At 38.0% G+C, this 17,684-nt stretch overlaps 1 protein-coding gene and 1 long non-coding RNA gene across 3 annotated transcripts in view; one reads left to right on the top strand and one right to left on the bottom strand.

Moving 5' to 3' along the window:
• sbf2 (SET binding factor 2) overlaps nt 1-17,684 on the bottom strand; it is a 143,782-nt gene that overhangs the window by 118,758 nt on the left and 7,340 nt on the right. For both annotated transcript variants that reach the window (XM_063013531.1, XM_063013532.1), the window contains exon 2: nt 11,834-11,919. In XM_063013531.1, coding sequence (XP_062869601.1) covers nt 11,834-11,919 — 86 coding nt within the window. The remainder of the gene's footprint in view (nt 1-11,833; nt 11,920-17,684) is intronic.
• Nucleotides 1,907-11,913, top strand: LOC134331953 (uncharacterized). The gene is made up of 3 exons (XR_010015186.1): nt 1,907-2,043; nt 6,228-6,275; nt 11,743-11,913. It is a non-coding gene; the product is annotated as an uncharacterized LOC134331953 (long non-coding RNA).

Below are 17,684 nucleotides of genomic sequence, written 5' to 3'. Positions count from 1 at the left end.
CCGATCAGCCATAACATTAAAACCACCTCCTGGTTTCTACACACACTGTCCATTTTATCAGCTCCACTTACCATATAGGAGCACTTTGTAGTTCTACAATTACTGTCTGTAGTCCATCTGTTTCTCTACATACTTTTTTAGCCTGTTTTCACCCTGTTCTTTAATGGTCAGGACCCCCCACAGGACCCCTACAGAGCAGGTATTATTTGAGTGGTGGATCATTCTCAGCACTGCAGTGACAATGACATGGTGGTGGTGTGTTAGTGTGTGTTGTGCTGGTATGAGTGGATCGGACACAGCAGTGCTGATGGAGTTTTTAAACACCTCACTGTCACAGCTCGACTGAGAATAGTCCACCAACCAAAAATATCCAGCCAACAGTGCCCCGTGGGCAGCGTCCAGTGACCACTGATGAATGTCTACAAGATGAACAGCATGTCATTGTCACTTCAGTGCTGAGAATGATCCACAACCTGAATAATACCTGCTCTGTGGAGGTCCTGACCATTGAGGAACAGAATAAAAGCAGGCTAAAACAGTATGTAGAGAAACAGATGGACTACAGACAGTAATTGTAGAATTACAAAGTGCTTCCATATGGTAAGTGGAGCTGATAAAATGGACAGTAGAAACAAGGAGGTGGTCATAGTGTTATGCCTGATCGGTGTGCATACATTAATCCACAGAAGCATTAGCTGGTTGGGAACTTTTTTTTCCATTTCATTTGCATCAACGGCTATTTCTTGGTAAAGGTCATGGACGGGGCACCAAAGGACAGGGTGCCAAGCGATCAAATTTTTTTAGATGGTGGACGGACGGACAGACAGACAGACGGATACATAGACAAAGACAGACACATAGAAAGATAGACAGACAGGGACAGACAGTTTGCAATAAGTGTAGATAAACAACCCAGAGTTATAAGGAAGAGGGGCTACTCATTAAACAGATTTTCACTAAGCAGTCATTCTACAGAACACTTTCAACAGGAGAAGAATGCCTGTAACAGTGACTAACCTATCCTGATCCATTAGTGCTTATACAGAACCAGCTGAGTCATATTAAGGACAGCAGGCCAGCCACTTATATTAGCTCAAAGTCAAGTGACAACGGCACTTAAAGTGTTCCAAGTGTTTGTGATCCAAACAGACTCGGTAACATAGTTGGTGAGGGTTCCTCATCATGTGGGTAGCAAGTGGCATGCCACTCCTTCCACAAAGCGACACTATATCTGCAGCTTGACCCGCTAAGAATCGATGCACAAGAGCAAGCATGAAGAACAGGACAACCATATTAGACCCTCATCTGCGGTCTGCTGTATTCTATTACTTCATTTGTACGTTTCAGTTTAATGACAACTATAAATAGCGGGACGCATTGTCTCGCCTAAAGGACAAAGAGAACGTTGTGGTGTCTACAATCCACATAAGCAGTCAAGTGTGGGCTGCGTTCTCTGAATGACCTCTCTGAAGCGTTTTTCCTAGCTAAGTTTCATGTCCATAAATATTATACACTAAAGGAAAATGGGGTAAACAACCCCGAAAATATAGTTACAATTAGTCTGAAACATCTGAAACAAATCTCCAAATTTCACATATGCCCATTTGGTCATTTTATTTACTAACCTTTTTTGATAAATAAAAAGTTGGCATTGTTAATGCATCAGACAAACACTCTTTTTAGATATTGCGTGTTTATCCAAATTTAGTTAAATCAATAGTGAACTTAGTACTGTAAATCTACCCAAATTGTGGGCTGCGCGTGTCATGACGCTCCTTCATACCTTGGGTTATTTTAAAACACCACCACACACATCAAAAGGATGATTAAAATAGCCAAAACTATTACCTGGAACGAAACAACTGCATGTCTCAGGAAGACAAGACAATGACATGAATGTAAGAAAGAAAAGGCAAGGAGAGACGCAGGCGATCCTCAAGCTCTCCAGCCAACAGTGAATTTTTGTGTAGTTGGGTGCAAAACCCTCAACATGTCAAAGGTCTATTTTTGTCAACTGGTCCAAGAGCCAGCACCAGATCTGAGGTAGGACGCTCTCAGCTGAGCCAGACTGAAGGCACTTTTCACAGACACATGTGCATGGATCTGACTATACAGAATATATTCAGGGTTAAAAACTAAGAAGAGAACAGAAAATTATGCATGGTTGCACTACGTTACACAGTAAAACCAAACAGTCCAGCCTTTATTTTATTTGCTTCATGGTGGTGGTTTGATGTTAACCATAACAATATTGACTGTAAAGCTAAACTGTATCTAATTCAGCTGAGTATTGTTCACAAAACAATTCCAGCTGAGTATATCGGCTTGGGTATGAAATCCCTCATGTGTGGTTCAATGTAAGGACAGATATTTTTAGCAGGTCGAGAATGATGTCCGTAATTCTCCACAGACCAAGTGGTGTGTAATATGAAGACACAAAAACTGGAAACGAGGCCTATGATTTGGCCTGCCGATGATATTCCATGTTGGTTATAATTTTAGTTAAACCTGCAGTTTAATTTGGTAGCCTAATGTTTTGAATCTGTATCCTATTTAGGTCTGAATATTTTTGTGCATAGTCCTTTGAGAACATCAGGCAAAAATTAGTGCATTTCTAACTGCACAATAAACAGAAACACACACATAAAGCTCTCCACAGGAATCCTAACCCTAAACACTTCAATGTGGATTACAAAACGTGCAAATATTAGGAAATCCAAAGCGATTTGGTAATCCATTCACTCAAGCCAGTTTGCTTTCGGTTTGACTTCCTGTAAAATAACACTGCAAAAACTGGGAAGAAACTCCCAAGCAGACTGTGGAAACTCCTGAAAAATATTCCCTCTGTGATCATAATCAACACTGACTTTGTCTATGTTACATGTTTTTATATTTAGCAGCCAACAGTGCAACAGGGGGGGCGTAAACCAAAGTCATCTGAAAAGCCTGTCCTAGGTACTAAACATCCAAAACAACCCTAAACAAGAATCAAAATGACCCCTTTAAGGAGTTCTGCAGGCTTTGGTCGGCTAAGTGTAAACACCTTTGTCTTGAGTTAAAAAAAAGTCACAATACAGTATTGCGTCACCCAGCAGCCCCCTGCCTATTAGCAGAGCGATAACGCATTAGACACAGGTGCTTCCCGTGACTCTTAAAGTCCAGCACAGCCCACTATATACTCCATCCAATCAGCAGGCTTGATTCTGTCTGTTTGTGTTCTTCACCTGACAAAACAAGGTCCTCCTGTTGCAGGTTAGCCAAAACTTTACATCACTGGTCACGGGGTCCTGTTGCTTTCTAGCGCTGACCGTGTAAAGATGACATGAACTGTTGTTCCACTTGTCCCTCACATGCTCAACCCTTCCTGCTCTCTCGAAACAATGGAAAAGCTCCACACGATGGTCACTGACCTATAGTTTTACTATAGAGCTGTTTTTCTCCTGTAGTGATAACAGGTGGCCGAAACATGACAAACAAACTAGATGTAAACATCCCTTTACAACACAGTGATGCTATTATTGTGCAGTTAATGACAAAACCACTACCGCTTCATAATAAGATTGGAGGAAAGAATGGTTAAAACGAGCGCTTTATTTATATTTCACATAACAAGCAATGCTACTTTTATTTACAATTCATGCAAATGTATGCAAACACCTGACCATACCACTGAGCATACTGGGATTGAGAAATCACTACCATTAATATGCAGTTGCTTCCAGCTCCACTTCCCATATAGAAGCACTTTGTAGTTCTACAATTACTGACTGTTTTCCATCTGTTTCTCTGCATGCTTTGTTAGCCCCCTTTTATGCTGTTCTTTAATGGTCAGGACCCCCAAAGAACCACTACAGAGTAGGTATTATTTGGGTGTTGGATCATTCTCAGCACTGCAATGACAATGACATGGTGGTGCTGTGTTAGTGTGTGTTGTGCTGGTATGAGTGGATCAGACACAACAGCGCTGCTGGAGTTTTTAAATACCGTGTCCACTCACTGTCCACTCTATTAGACACTCCTACCTAGTTGGTCCACCTTGTAGATGTAAAGTCAGAGACGATCGCTCATCTATTGCTGCTGTTTGAGTTGGTCATCTCCTAGACCTTCATCAGTGGTCGCAGGACGCTGCCCACGGGGCGCTGTTGGCTGGATATTTTTGGTTGGTGGACTATTCTCAGTCCAGCAGTGACAGTGAGGTGTTTAAAAACTCCATCAGCGCTGCTGTGTCTGATCCACTCATACCAGCACAACACACACTAACACACCACCACCATGTCATTGTCACTGCAGTGCTAAGAATGATCCACCACCTAAATAACCTACTCTGTAGTGGTCCTGGGAGAGTCCTGACCATTGAAGAACGGTAAAAGCAGGCTAAAAATTTATGTAGAATAACAGATGGACTACAGTCAGTAATATCTATATGGTAAGTGGAGCTGATAAAATGGACAGTGAGTGTAGAAACGAGGAGGTGGTTTTAATGTTATGGCTGATCAGTGTATTAAAGAGTCATTACTGAGTAAGCTTGTCTAAGCTAACGGTCTAATATTTGTCTAATATTCTAATATAATACTTCCTGGTGAATAACTCTACTTAGCTGCTGCAGCTAAGTAGCAACATGTAACTGATATAGACAACAGTACATAACTACTGCAGTGACTCTTCTTTTATTACCGCCTTATACTTGGTCAGTTTTCCTCGCTTAAAGCTTACTGATGAGCTCAGCGTGACGGTGAATCAAAATCGTGCAAAGGAAATGCAGCAAATATCTGGTTCAGTCACTTAATGCCTGTGATTTAAGCTTTCTGCCAGGAATGTAAACACAAACCCTTTGATGGTAACATTACAAATGCCCTTTAAATCAATACACAACTCTGTGTAGACAATTACTTCAGTACGAGCCAAAGTGTATCCATGTCCCTAGAGGACCAATCCAATTAGAGAGGCTGCAGACACTTAACAGGCCATGATACAACATTTAAAAAAAACAAAAACAAAAAAAAAACGTGCATCTTTCCCGGAAGTACGTACCACATTCCTCATTGCAACAGGGAATCAGTAGGGGGGGGGGGAGCAGCTCAAAAAGTCAAAGCCAGCAGACAAGAGACATGACACAAACGTTTACAATCTGCCCCAGGCTGGAAGGTCAAATTCTTTTGTTAAAGGATGTCAGCCACCAAAAAGGAATGTTATTTCATTACTGCTTTTTTTTTTTTTTTTTTTTAAACAAAGACAGTAAAAAAGATTAAATTGTCTTACTGGCAGTGATTGAACACTTTTAAAAATGTGTTCTTTAATTTTCCTGTCAGCAGTTTAATTCGTTTAGAGTACAACATAAATTGTGCTGAGATCTAAAACTGACTATTTGTTTTCCTAGTTTGCACATAACTTCTTATAATCAGATGAGTCTGCATCAGTGGATGTTTTCCAAATTGTAAATAAATAAAAAATAAAAGATTTTGGGCATCTTAAGAAAGAAAGACAGTGCTTTCTATTATGCTTGTGACAGTGGAGCCACATTAATCTACTTTAAACTGAATGACTCTTAAAAGCTCAAGAAAGCAGACTTTTAAAGCCCACTGAGACAGAAACATAATGAGTGCGTAACAGACGTGTACATAAAGTGCAGGTTAAAGGTCCTGAGGGAAACCATACTTCTTTTTTTAAATGTTTGTTTGTCTTGTTATGGCCTCACTTTAGCCCAAAATAATGAGTGCTGGGCAGGTTTCAGGTTCCAAGAGCTGGAAGTAGTCAGGACGTAAGAACCAGTCAATGAACATGACACACATTCCAGTCTTCCAAGTTAGAAAGCAAAACCACAATAAAGACTAACTAGGTTGGCAATGATGCTATTGCTAAGGCAAGCAGGTCAGAGCATGTAGGAAATATATAGTTATAACTTACTGCCTGCCGTTTACATAAAGTATATAGCCTGCCTTAATAGGTAGCGGTGTACCATTTGAACACCTAATTTTTCATGCTGATTTAAAACTGTCCTATTACTTTCAGTTATAGTTATGTGCAAAAGTTTGGGTGCCTTTGGGCGAATTGCATATTTGGTTTATTTCTTTATACACTGTACACTGAGTTTTAATAATAAATTGCAATGATAACACCCTTCCATAGTGCAACTCAATTTGCTTATTTTTTGCTATGTTATAACTTTTAGTTTAATTTCATTTTGTGGATGTATGACTTGTGTAAATCCTATTTAAATGATCCTCCAGGTCACCCAAGGAGGATGGGGGTCCCTGCTGAGTCTGGTTCCCCTCAAGGTATTTTTTTATTTCCTCTTTTTCTCCCCCTTTAGCACATCCAATTGTTCAATTTGCATCGTGCTTCCTCTCTGTCTATGCCGAACCCTGCCCTGACCGAGGAGATCGAAGCTAACCCATATCCCCTCCGAAACATGGGCAGCAGCCGGATGCATTTTTGCCACCCACACATTGATGAGTGTTGTGCCACCTAGCGTTGCATGCGGTGAGACACACCCTAAGGGCACTCTTCCTCATCTCTGTGCAGGCGCCTCTAATCAGCCGGCAGAGGTCGTAATCGCATTCTGACAGAGAGAGACCCACATCCGGTACTTTGTCCTCGACCCCTGCAGGTTGATGGTTTTTGTGTGAATTCTCAGGCAGCAGGTAACTGGCTGTTAGTGAATTGAACGGGAACAAATAGGTGAACAGTTCTCAGTATGCTAAAATCTTAAGCCAGATCTTCAAACAGCACGCAAACGGCTGAACTGATTCACTTCTTCCAGATTAAAAACACCTTTGGAGGGAAAACTTGCAAATATGTTTGTGGGGGGGGGGGGGGGGGGGGGGGTGTCTTGGTAGGTTAGATTTGGAACATTCCTCATCTGTGCTTAATTAGATGGCTATGACGCAGCTGTTGCCACAAGACTTTTGTGCAGTGCCATTTGTTTTGTTTTATCTGTTCACATGCAAAATCTGTTATCAATAACTCTACACTTAAGACAATATAACACTTTACAGCATCTTTATTGAAACTACAAAGCAAGAATTCAAGCAACCAAAGCGATAGGACTCTATTCAACCCCCAGCAAACAAGCCTCAAATGTAAAAACATAAACAAATTACCATATGAATGCTATTAACATCATTAAAATGCCTCAATTCTCATAGACAAAATCATTTGATGGTAAGCACAAAACAGACCAATAACACAACAGATTTGTCATTAAAAGGACTCTTGGGAGATTGCAGACACGCAAAGGCCTATAAAGTGAATTGCCAGCACAAACTGGTAGAAACAGCTCGCAGAGCTGGACTGCAATAACTAAACACATCAAGAACTATATTGTACAACTGAGGGACCAGCAACATCTGGTGATGTTTGGCTAAAGAAGAGAGGGATAAATCTATATTTAGAAATGCTCTACATGTTTGCTGTGTCTGCTGTCTGTCCCAAAAACAGCAAAAACAACCATGTCATACTGCCTGAACTATGTGTTCATTCAGATTTAGTCTAAAAATACAACATTCCTATCCAATCGTCTACAAAGTCGATTACATTACCATGTATCCACCGTCATGAGCAAAAGTTGTGTCAAAGCAACTTATAAATACTTTATAAACTTTGTAAATACTGAGATAGTGCAATTCAATTATACTGCTAGAATATCATTACTGTCAATAGTCACAAATGTCCATAAGACATAGGGATGCAAATGTTGCTAAATTCTTTTGTCAAGTCAGCAAACGTAGAGCATTTCTATTTCAGTGTAACCAATTCTAACCAATAACCGCCCAGTCAACAGTTAACCGACAAGCTTATAGCTTCCTATCAAAGTATAAAGCACATCAGAGTTTCATATTAACAAGTCACATGCTTTATTAATGAAAAAAAGTGTAACATAGTGAACCTAGCATTTATGTAGAATAGCAAGACGAACTTTAATACTGAGCAAAACCAGTTCAGCAGTCAGAACATAGATAACGATCAGTACTATTTACTACTACAGACTCTAGCTGTGATCTCAATTGGAATCAAGGATCAGCTGAAAATAATTGTAAAAGACATTTTTTAACAGGCAGCATTAATCATTCTTTGGTGGTTATTCATTAACCAGTTTATCATTGACGTTTCTATGTAGATGACTTTTAAAGCCATACTGCACCCCTATAACATCATTGTGTACAGTAAATCCATTACATTCAATAAACAATAGAATTTTGTATTATTAAAAATTCTCTTTTACAAGCTGAGTCATTCTAATTTAGCCACCACTTAGAGTTAACATATACATCCTCTGAAAGACTCCAGGCACTCAATCCTTTCTCTTTTAATTTCTAAGGTAAATGAACATGTTTAGAGAAGGGTGCTAAGCGAAACTTAGTGATGGGGATGTTATTCTACCAGAGCAAAAAATCAAATATGCTGCTATGGACTGGACAATAAGACCAGGCATTGTCTGTACTCAAACTAGCAATCTCTAGACCAGAACCAATTATCAAGCCCTCTGTAAGCTGGTTTAGGAAAGCCGTCAGCAGGCAAATCTTTGTGGAAATTTGTGGACACTTTATGTTTTGAATGGATTTAATTGGCGTGTTTACTCATTAACATACATTTAATCATTTGTCAGTTGCAGGGACAGAGAGACTGTTTAGAATTTAGTCATGGGTGAATGCAGCCACATACAGAAAGATTTCTTTAGAGTGCATTAAATTCAGTTCACTGTTCAACATGACAATGACACAAAGCATACAGCCAAAACAGTTCTGGAGTGGCCTTGAGTGGTGCAAAGTACTGAATAAAGTAATGAATTAAAAAACAAATAAAAAAAGTCATGGGGTCTCAATATTTTCTGAATCCACTGTACTTTGAAACAGTGACTGTGGTTGTGTTTGGTCTAGGTTGGATTCATTTAAAATGCCATTATTAATATGGCTTTCATCTTAGTATGGCCTATGATGAAAAAAAATTATATATAAATGTTTTTTTCCAATGATTTATTATTATTATGAAATCAAGTCTGGCCCTGCATGATATTTAAAGACTGACATAACACTGACAACGTTTCTGCTACAATCAAAATGTTACATGTTGTCCACACTGTTTGCAGAGGACACACCTAAAAAGTCTTATGCTGGAGTGCTGGATAAGACTTGTCTATTATTAACATGATCTGGGGTTGACAATAAAAACTGATTTTGCATAAGGCTTCACTTCCCACTAATAAGTCTGGTCTCCAGCTACTAAACATGGATTCTTTGTCATAGCCTGAGCAATCCAAAAGTGCCCAACTGTTCTCTGTTCTTCCTGAACAAATCCTCAGCAAAACACAACAGGGAATATTAAAATGTGGAATCATGAGTACATTCCCTTAATTCTGCCAAATGGGGTTTAGTAATAATGAGGAATGTTCTATGTCTTACCAAGAAAAAATCATCTTTAGATAAGTTGTTTATAACCAACAACGATGTAAATAAGACTTGGACAAAACAAACACTGATCTAGTACAAGAAACAGCAAAAAACACTGCCACACCCCAATCAGTCTAATTATTAGAAGAGTAAAAATTGTTAAATTGTTGTGATCACTTTCACACATCTGCATGACTTCCCTGAGCAAATCAGTAGTGTAAGCACGCATGTCAAAAGCGTACAGCAAATAGGTCTCTGTTCTAAAGAGGGTACATGTAAATTTGACATGACAACTTACTAGTGTACAAACACTGAGTATTTAAACTAAGTCTACATCATCTGCTAATTTATTCATGTTCAGTTAACGCTTAATCAGAATCTGATCTTCGGCTGAGACAAGCATGAAAAGTCACAGTCACTTTATAGATTACAAAACAACACTGTTGGTAGAAAATGGCTAATTATGTTATATAGTGAGTCAGTGAACAGCATGCTTCATAAACAAATAAACATTTTATGAACTCAAGGACAGATTTAGAGTAACTGTTAAGATCCATGGCGTGTTTTTATCTAGCTCAGATATGCAAATATTTGGTCTTGGACCAAGATGATTTGTGCCTTTTGGTAATTGACCCTCAGCATAAAAATCAGACCGCTTGAAATGACCCAGTGACCAGGGGGAGGAATCTTTATGCTAGTGGCCTTACAAGACACAAACCCCCAGCAGAGAAACAATGATAAGATAAACAAACAACCCCTAGCAGAAAGACATAGTTAAGAGAAATAAGTGTTCCAATTAGACCAAACGAAGGGACGTCAAACAGCCGTTTAAGTAAACAACAATTATGTTTTTATTGATAGAGACAATGCAGATATGAGCACCAAACATGCATTCCTGGCTGCACGAAAAAAAAATGACTGCACTTAAACTGTCATCATTTTTATTAAATGAAACCATTCATTGTTATACAATTCCTTACACAACAACAACTGTTGTTTGTTAAGCTAAAGGAAAAGGCAAAAACTAGTGCAACTTCATTCAAGAACATACTTCTGTTACAAACCCGGGTATATCTGAGCGTGTGTGAAATCAGTTTTCGAGCTTGGGGTTCTAAGCTTTAGGTTAATTTGTGTGGATGGCAATGTCTCGTCTTATTTACAAGATCAGGGCATAGTTCCTTTATCGATAGTGATGGGTAAATGACTATCAGTACTAGAGATGGGACGATCGATCGGCTATGAATCGGTATCGGCCGATTTTTAATCAAAATATGCTATCGGCAATCGGCCGATATTTCCTAAATGTAGCCGATCCGATCGTGTGATATATAAAAGATCACGTTAACAGCTCAGTGGATTGTTCCAGACTTTGAGCTACGAAGCACCAACCATCACATCAAAATTCGTCAACAATCGTACAGAAACCATCGTGAAAGCTCTTCATGACCTAAAATAACATCATTAACGTTGTGCATCATACATATGATGCAATTTTGCTGATTGAAATATTTACTTTAAAAAGATAATTCAACCCGGTCACATCTGAGTCGATTCTATCAGCACGTTATATAAACTCCTGGTTCACTTTGGTAAATCGTGAGCGGTTCTTACTTGTGATGTAGATGAGAACAGAAAACGTTACAGAGCCAATCAGAGGCAAAAGTTTATTCATTATCAAATTCGTTAGTTCAGGATCATCTGCTGAACTTTTAGGATCATCAGAAAACTTTTAGACGGAACGAGTCTGACTCGGTTACAGATCTGTGGTAATAGCAGTTTAATTAAGCTTTTAAATTAAGCTTTTTAATGTAAAAGAGTCACACCAACTGTTCTGAAGTATCTGGTGTTTATTTAAAACCACGACATTTAATTAATAACAGTAAACACGGAGAGATAACTGAGAAGAAGAACTTACTCTTCGCATGAAAACGAATCGACTCATGAATCACTTAGCGACACTAAACAGATCATCTCTTAAAGGCACAAACACACACACGCGCGCTGTTGCGTTTGTCTCCGGTTTATCTTCACTGTGAGGCTCTTTTAAAGTTTTTTTTTCAGACTGAACTGGATAACATTAAACCTGCGTGTGTGTGTGTGTGTGTGTGTGTGTGTGTGTGTGTGTGTGTGTGTGTGTGGGCATGTTGACCCCCCCCCCGATCGGAATCGGCTATCGGCCGATCGCCCTGAAAGGAGATCGGAGATCGAAATCGGTGCCAAAAACCCTGATCGGTACATCTCTAATCAGTACCATTACAACTATTTCATAACCCACTATGGAACATCAAATATTTTGTTTGAAAACATGAATCTATTTGTTATTACTTTGTATAATTTTCTTCTTATTTTAATGTAGGTCTGCTGACCCTCCCTAACAAACCAGCCATCACCTACCTAAACCTAAAGTAACAACAGAGGAAACCCTGCATATTGCAAGGTGCACTCACCATCTCCACACCCTGAGGAAAAGCTGTGCCATCCCAGTCCTTTTTAGGAAAGCGCTGGATAATTTTACCACTTCCATCACCTGAACCTGTAAACAGAAATAAAAAAAGACATAAAAAATGCTGTTTTGAAGTTGAATAGTTCATGCATGATCAAATACAGCACAATGAAAATACTAAAATATGTGCCCTGTTGGGTCATCAAATTTTTACACATAAATATTAAATGTGCATTACGTTCCTCATGTCCTCCGTGTCAATATGCCAATCAAACGGTCCAGAACGTCTGATTCATTATCCTATTATTTATTCACTATGGTTATTAATGATCAACTAACATTAATAAGTCCAGAACTGTGCAACTGTATTAGCCCCCAGCAGAGGAAAATTCAGCCGAAGGATCCTGTTGCAATAATGGACTGTAGCTGAGTTTCCATTATGACAAAAGTTTCATTGAAAAATCAGTTGGTTGTGATTTATTACAATGATGTTACAAGCCTGAGGGTAGTGACTATGCTCTCTCTGACACGGACCACTGATAAACTTAATACTTAGATCAGTCAGAGTCTGATCACTGATTTCAACTTGCTTATTTAAGCTCAGCCATAATGTTAAAAAAGCTAAGATACAATACGTATGGCTAAGAACCCTCTTGCTCTCAAAACACTGTTGAAACTGGAATAGTTTAATATTACAAGGCAGTAAAGGCAGTTTGTTTGTCTATTTATTAGGATTTTAACATCATGTTTTACACTTTGGTTACATTCATGACAAGAACGGTAGTTACTCATTACACAAGGTTCATCCATTCACAAGGTTTTATCGAACACAGTCTTGGAGAATTTAGTGTCTCCAATTCACCTCACTTGCATGTCTTTGGACTGTGGGAGAAAACCCACGCGGACATGCAGAGAACATGCAAACTCCACACAGGAAGGACTCGGACCGCCCCACCTGGGGATCGAACCCAGGACCTTCTTGCTGTGAGGTGACAGTGCTACCCACTTAGCCACCGTGCTGCCCCAGTAAAGGCAGTAACATATACAAAGATGCGGTCATAAATATTAGTGATCCTTTATAACCACATGCACTTGCAACAAAAATATTCAACCCCCTCACTTTAAAAAGTATAACACTGATGTGTGTAGAATCAAATGAATGAAAACATACAGAATAAGAATAATTAGATACATCCGAGCAGTTGTGAAATATTTGTCTATTCTCTTGCAAAAACTTCCAGTTTATTTAAGTTTAATGGTTTTTATGTTGCAACCGCTTCCTTTAAATCCCAACGAAGAGCTTCCAGGGAAGTTAAAACTGAAGACTGAGCAGGCTACGCCGGAATATTACAGGACTGATTGTTTAACCGAGCTTTGGTTGACTTATGTCATAAATATTAGTAATCCTTTATAATCATATACATTTAGAACAGAAATATTAAACCCCCTCACCTAAAGTATAACGGTGATGTGTGTAAAGTCGAATGAAAATATACAGAAAAAGAATATTTACACACATGCAAGCAAAAAGTTTTAAATAAAAAAAACCTTCTATGGAATTTGTATCTAAAGACTGCGTAGGCTATGTCAGGATATTACAGGACTGATTCCTTAACCGAGCTTTGGTTGACTTGGAAGTGTGCTTGGGGTCGTCGATCCAAATTCCTTCTGGCATATTCCAGTCAACCTTTCCTGTGCTTCTTAATTGATATTGGCTTGCTTTGTGGAGTCCTTGTTTGTCCTTAGATTTTATGGTTGCCTCCAACAGATTTGTTCCAGCATTCATCAGATCATACTGTAGGTCTTTTGCAGTAAGACAGGTTCTTTTACTGTCCTACTGAAGTTTGCTAAGTCATTTAAATCATTTAAAGAAAAATCCAGCTCTGCAAAAAAGTTTTAGAGTTATAAATACAATTTGTTTTGGGGGTTGAATGTTTTCGATTGCAACTGTATCTGTTATGTGTTAAATTACTTTATTATACTTTATTGCCATACTTGCAAGGTCAAGTGTTTCAGGGACATATAGACATACACACACACTTAAACGTTTTACTTGGGGACAGCTATTGGGAGGTGGAAGTAAACAGGAGTAGCCAGATGAAACCAACACACAGAACATGCCAAGACTTAAAATATTTCTCCTATAGACTTTACTGATTGCATTTACTGATTTACTTCTTTTTCCAAATGACCATTTAGTCTGTTTTCTTGCAGTAACAGATTTTTCCAGAGATCATTTGTTGTGAGGGCACACAAAGCACCAAAGAGCAATTTGTTTTACTGTCTGTCCTGATCCATTTTCAGTGAGGAAAGTCATATGGCCATTGCAACACAGTCAAAAGTATGCAACACTTAAACCAAAGAAGGTACCAGTGTATCTTAAAAAACAAGGTATTAGTGAAAAAAGTCATATTAAAATTGATATTCCTCAAATAATTTATCAAATAATTAAATAATAAAAACATTCAGCATTTATCTAACAAACCACTGCAAAAGATGTACTTTGCTTAAAGATGATTTTCTAGACAGACTTGGTTCAAACATGAACAGGAAAAATGCAATTTAATAAATCTGTCAGTAAAACTTATTTTTTAATTGCCCTCAGTCTTATGTTATGAAACTGACTTAGGCTTGCATCATCTTCTAATTCTTGCCAACATGTTGACTATGAGCAGAACTGCATGGCTTACTATCATGTAATTTCTTAAACTACTGGATAAAGGCCATCTAAAATCACTACATTGGTTTACAAAATTATAACCTTTGAACCTACAGCTCCATTTTCTTTTTTTAAACACCTTCCAAGTCTAAAATTGCACTATAAGAAAAAATCCTTTAGAAAGATGTTTTTATTAGAAGCAAGCTTAGTGAACAAATAAAACATACTGGCTTTCAATTTACAAAAGAAAAGAAAACTGAGCAGATTTCAACAGATGATGTCCTGCCCAAATCCACATAAGTGTTTTGGTCCACAGTGGGTCTTACATCTGTATTCATGTTTCTAAAGATTCATTTTTGTCTTACTAAAATGTTTTCACATTTCTACAATGTGTCATCACTATTTATGTTTGGTTTAATGTGCATTGGGAAATGTTAAACCCGACCAGCCTTTCATGGTCCTCAAAAGACACAACAGGCCATGACTAAGAGAGAAAAGGCAGCAATGTACCATGCCGCAGTAAAAGCAACTGCTCCAGTGTGATCACATTGCTGGTAGGTATGAATACACAGCCAACGGCTTCAAACATCTGGCAAGTGCTAGCCTACCCCCTAGGTCACAAGAATATGGAGGGCAAGTAAGTTTATCCAAAATAGGATAGTGCCCATGATGTAGCTATTTTAGCTCATTTTGGAGTTTCTGGAGTATACTTTAGGCTATAAAAGTAAATTCCAGTCAATAAGCTGCTGTGATCATGTAAAATTGCTTCAGTCTGTTACAGGTTTAGAAATAGGTAGCTGAAAGCTAGAGTTGCCAGGAATGGCAGTTCCCAGTACAGTTGGGCTGATGTAGATTTTTAGCAATTAGAAGTTTAACAGTAAAGGAAATATGAACATCATGGCAAATATAACACAAAAAAAACATATTTTACATACAAGAATGTCTTTAATTTATTAGTTATTATTCATCTTTATTAAATTGTGATAATTAAATACTATGCTGGTAGACCCTTACTTACTCAAACAGCAATGTTAACAAAGTGTGCACTTCTACAAGCCTTTGTTTTGACATGAAGTCATAGCCACATCACTGTATGCTCCAAGTAGCATTGTGTTGAAGCCCCAAATGAATGGAACTGATAAACCAAAGTAATTTCGTTAAATCAGATCACTTTACTTACACAAAACGGGAGAAAGGCTCCAGGAATTTATGATTTCAATGTTATTTTAAATATGCATCTGTAATCAAATATTTTGTATCATGGGGCAGATTCGACAATACAAAGTGAATCATGAAATTACAGTTGGACTGGTGTGTAATGGAAAAAGCACAGATCCAGGATTCCAGTGCCAAGAGTTCCAGTCATTTGTAAGACAAGCTGTCAACAACTCCTTCAAGGATTGACCTCTAAAGAACTCTATCTGGAGCTAGGGAGCAATTTATCCTTAAGCAAGTCCTCAGTTATCACAGGCAAAACAGCCTGGGTTAGAGCAGTTTACCAGCGATGACAAGAATTCAGGTGACCGTGCCCTACTCTAACTTAAATCACATGTTCGAAATCCCATAGTGGTTAAATTCTGCCTTATAGAATTCTTGGTATTCCAGATGTTTTCACATAAAATGTATCATGCATTACTATAACTGTCCAATAACATGTAAAAAAGACTGGAAATTCCAATGTTTGCATAATAAAAATCACATTTCAATAAAACAGGGGTAGTCACAATTACACAGTCTTCAAAAATTAACCTGGATAATTTGAAACAGATACATTTATGACCCTATAAAACACATGATACCAGAAAACAGAGTGTAAAAGCAGTGTACATCAATATAACTCATTTTCAATCTGTTTGTTTATGTCCAATCTATTTTTCCTACACACATCTTTTTCTACCAGAAACATATCTTAAAGCAATGCATTCCACATCTACAATCTGTCGAAGTTGTAAACGAAGTTGTAAACCACCTGTGTGTAATTAGCTACAGTAAAAAAGAGCTTGGGATTTTACTTTTTAAATAAATCACTATGTTGATTTAGGAGACAGCTTTTTTGCACTGGCAGAAGAAGAGGTTAGGGAAGAATAACACATATACCAGTGTGCAGAAACTCATCCTCTGGTTTGTCTCTCAGCAGCAGTTCTTCACAATAAATCAGGGGTTTTAAATTTAAGGTGAACTTTTTCATATATTTACATCAGCTGCACTAAATGCACCTTCCTCAGACTTCATCTTAATCCTTCTGGAGCTTTTGAAACAATTTCACCACGTTAGTTAAGTATTTTAAGTCTTTGCACAGCACAGCCAATGAAAATCTACAGCTGCAATTTCAGCTATTTCCACTATTTAGTAAAACAACTATACATGGAAAGAAGGATATTGTAGTTCATCTTGCAAAGGTTATCAAAGCTGAATATCAGAAACATAAAATTCCATGAAGGAATAAAATTGCATAGCAGCCATGGGATTAGCACTGATAAGCAAGCAAAGAACACCATGGTTTAAACCATCAAAAATATGATTTACTGTAGTTTTATTAGATCAGCCATAAATCCAAACGCATGAAATAAAGCACAGTCTCTACAGTCAAATAAAAACTCAATTTAAAATGTCGTACCCAGGGGCCAAAAAAACTCTAGCTCTGGCACACCTGACACTTAAAACATATCACCACCAGGTAACTTTATGTAATCAGCTGCAAGCTAATCAGATACCAAGACAATCAAAAGCTTGAATGGCATCTAAAAAATCTGTGTATTTGAACAGGCTGTACAAAAATCTTTTTATAGACCTAATCAGATAATACAAGCTATTAATAATCAGTTAACTGATGTCCATTATGAGCATGTGTATATGTGCATTTTTATATAATTACAGTGCAGTAGTAGATTCTGGATACATTCTATAGATTTAGTCATGTATACTGTCCACTGTAAAAGAATAGGGTTTCTGCTGGTGTGACATCACCACTGATTAAGATCTATGTATTACAGGTCGGCTGAAAATGACATTTGTATTCTATTTAAAGCTTGATGTTTGGCATTTTACAGAATTGAATCATATACAGCTTGCCACATCAGGCGCACATTTGGGTGCAAACACTCTTTTCTAATGATATTACCAATGCAGGATAAATATACCCTCATTTACATTGCTAAAGTTATTTAGGAGTGATTGGAGGAAGCCAAGTACCTTT

This window comes from Trichomycterus rosablanca, chromosome 17 (assembly GCF_030014385.1).
Source record: "Trichomycterus rosablanca isolate fTriRos1 chromosome 17, fTriRos1.hap1, whole genome shotgun sequence".
In the NCBI taxonomy this organism is placed as follows: Eukaryota; Metazoa; Chordata; class Actinopteri; order Siluriformes; family Trichomycteridae; genus Trichomycterus; species Trichomycterus rosablanca.
This window is presented reverse-complemented; position numbering and strand designations above follow the sequence as displayed.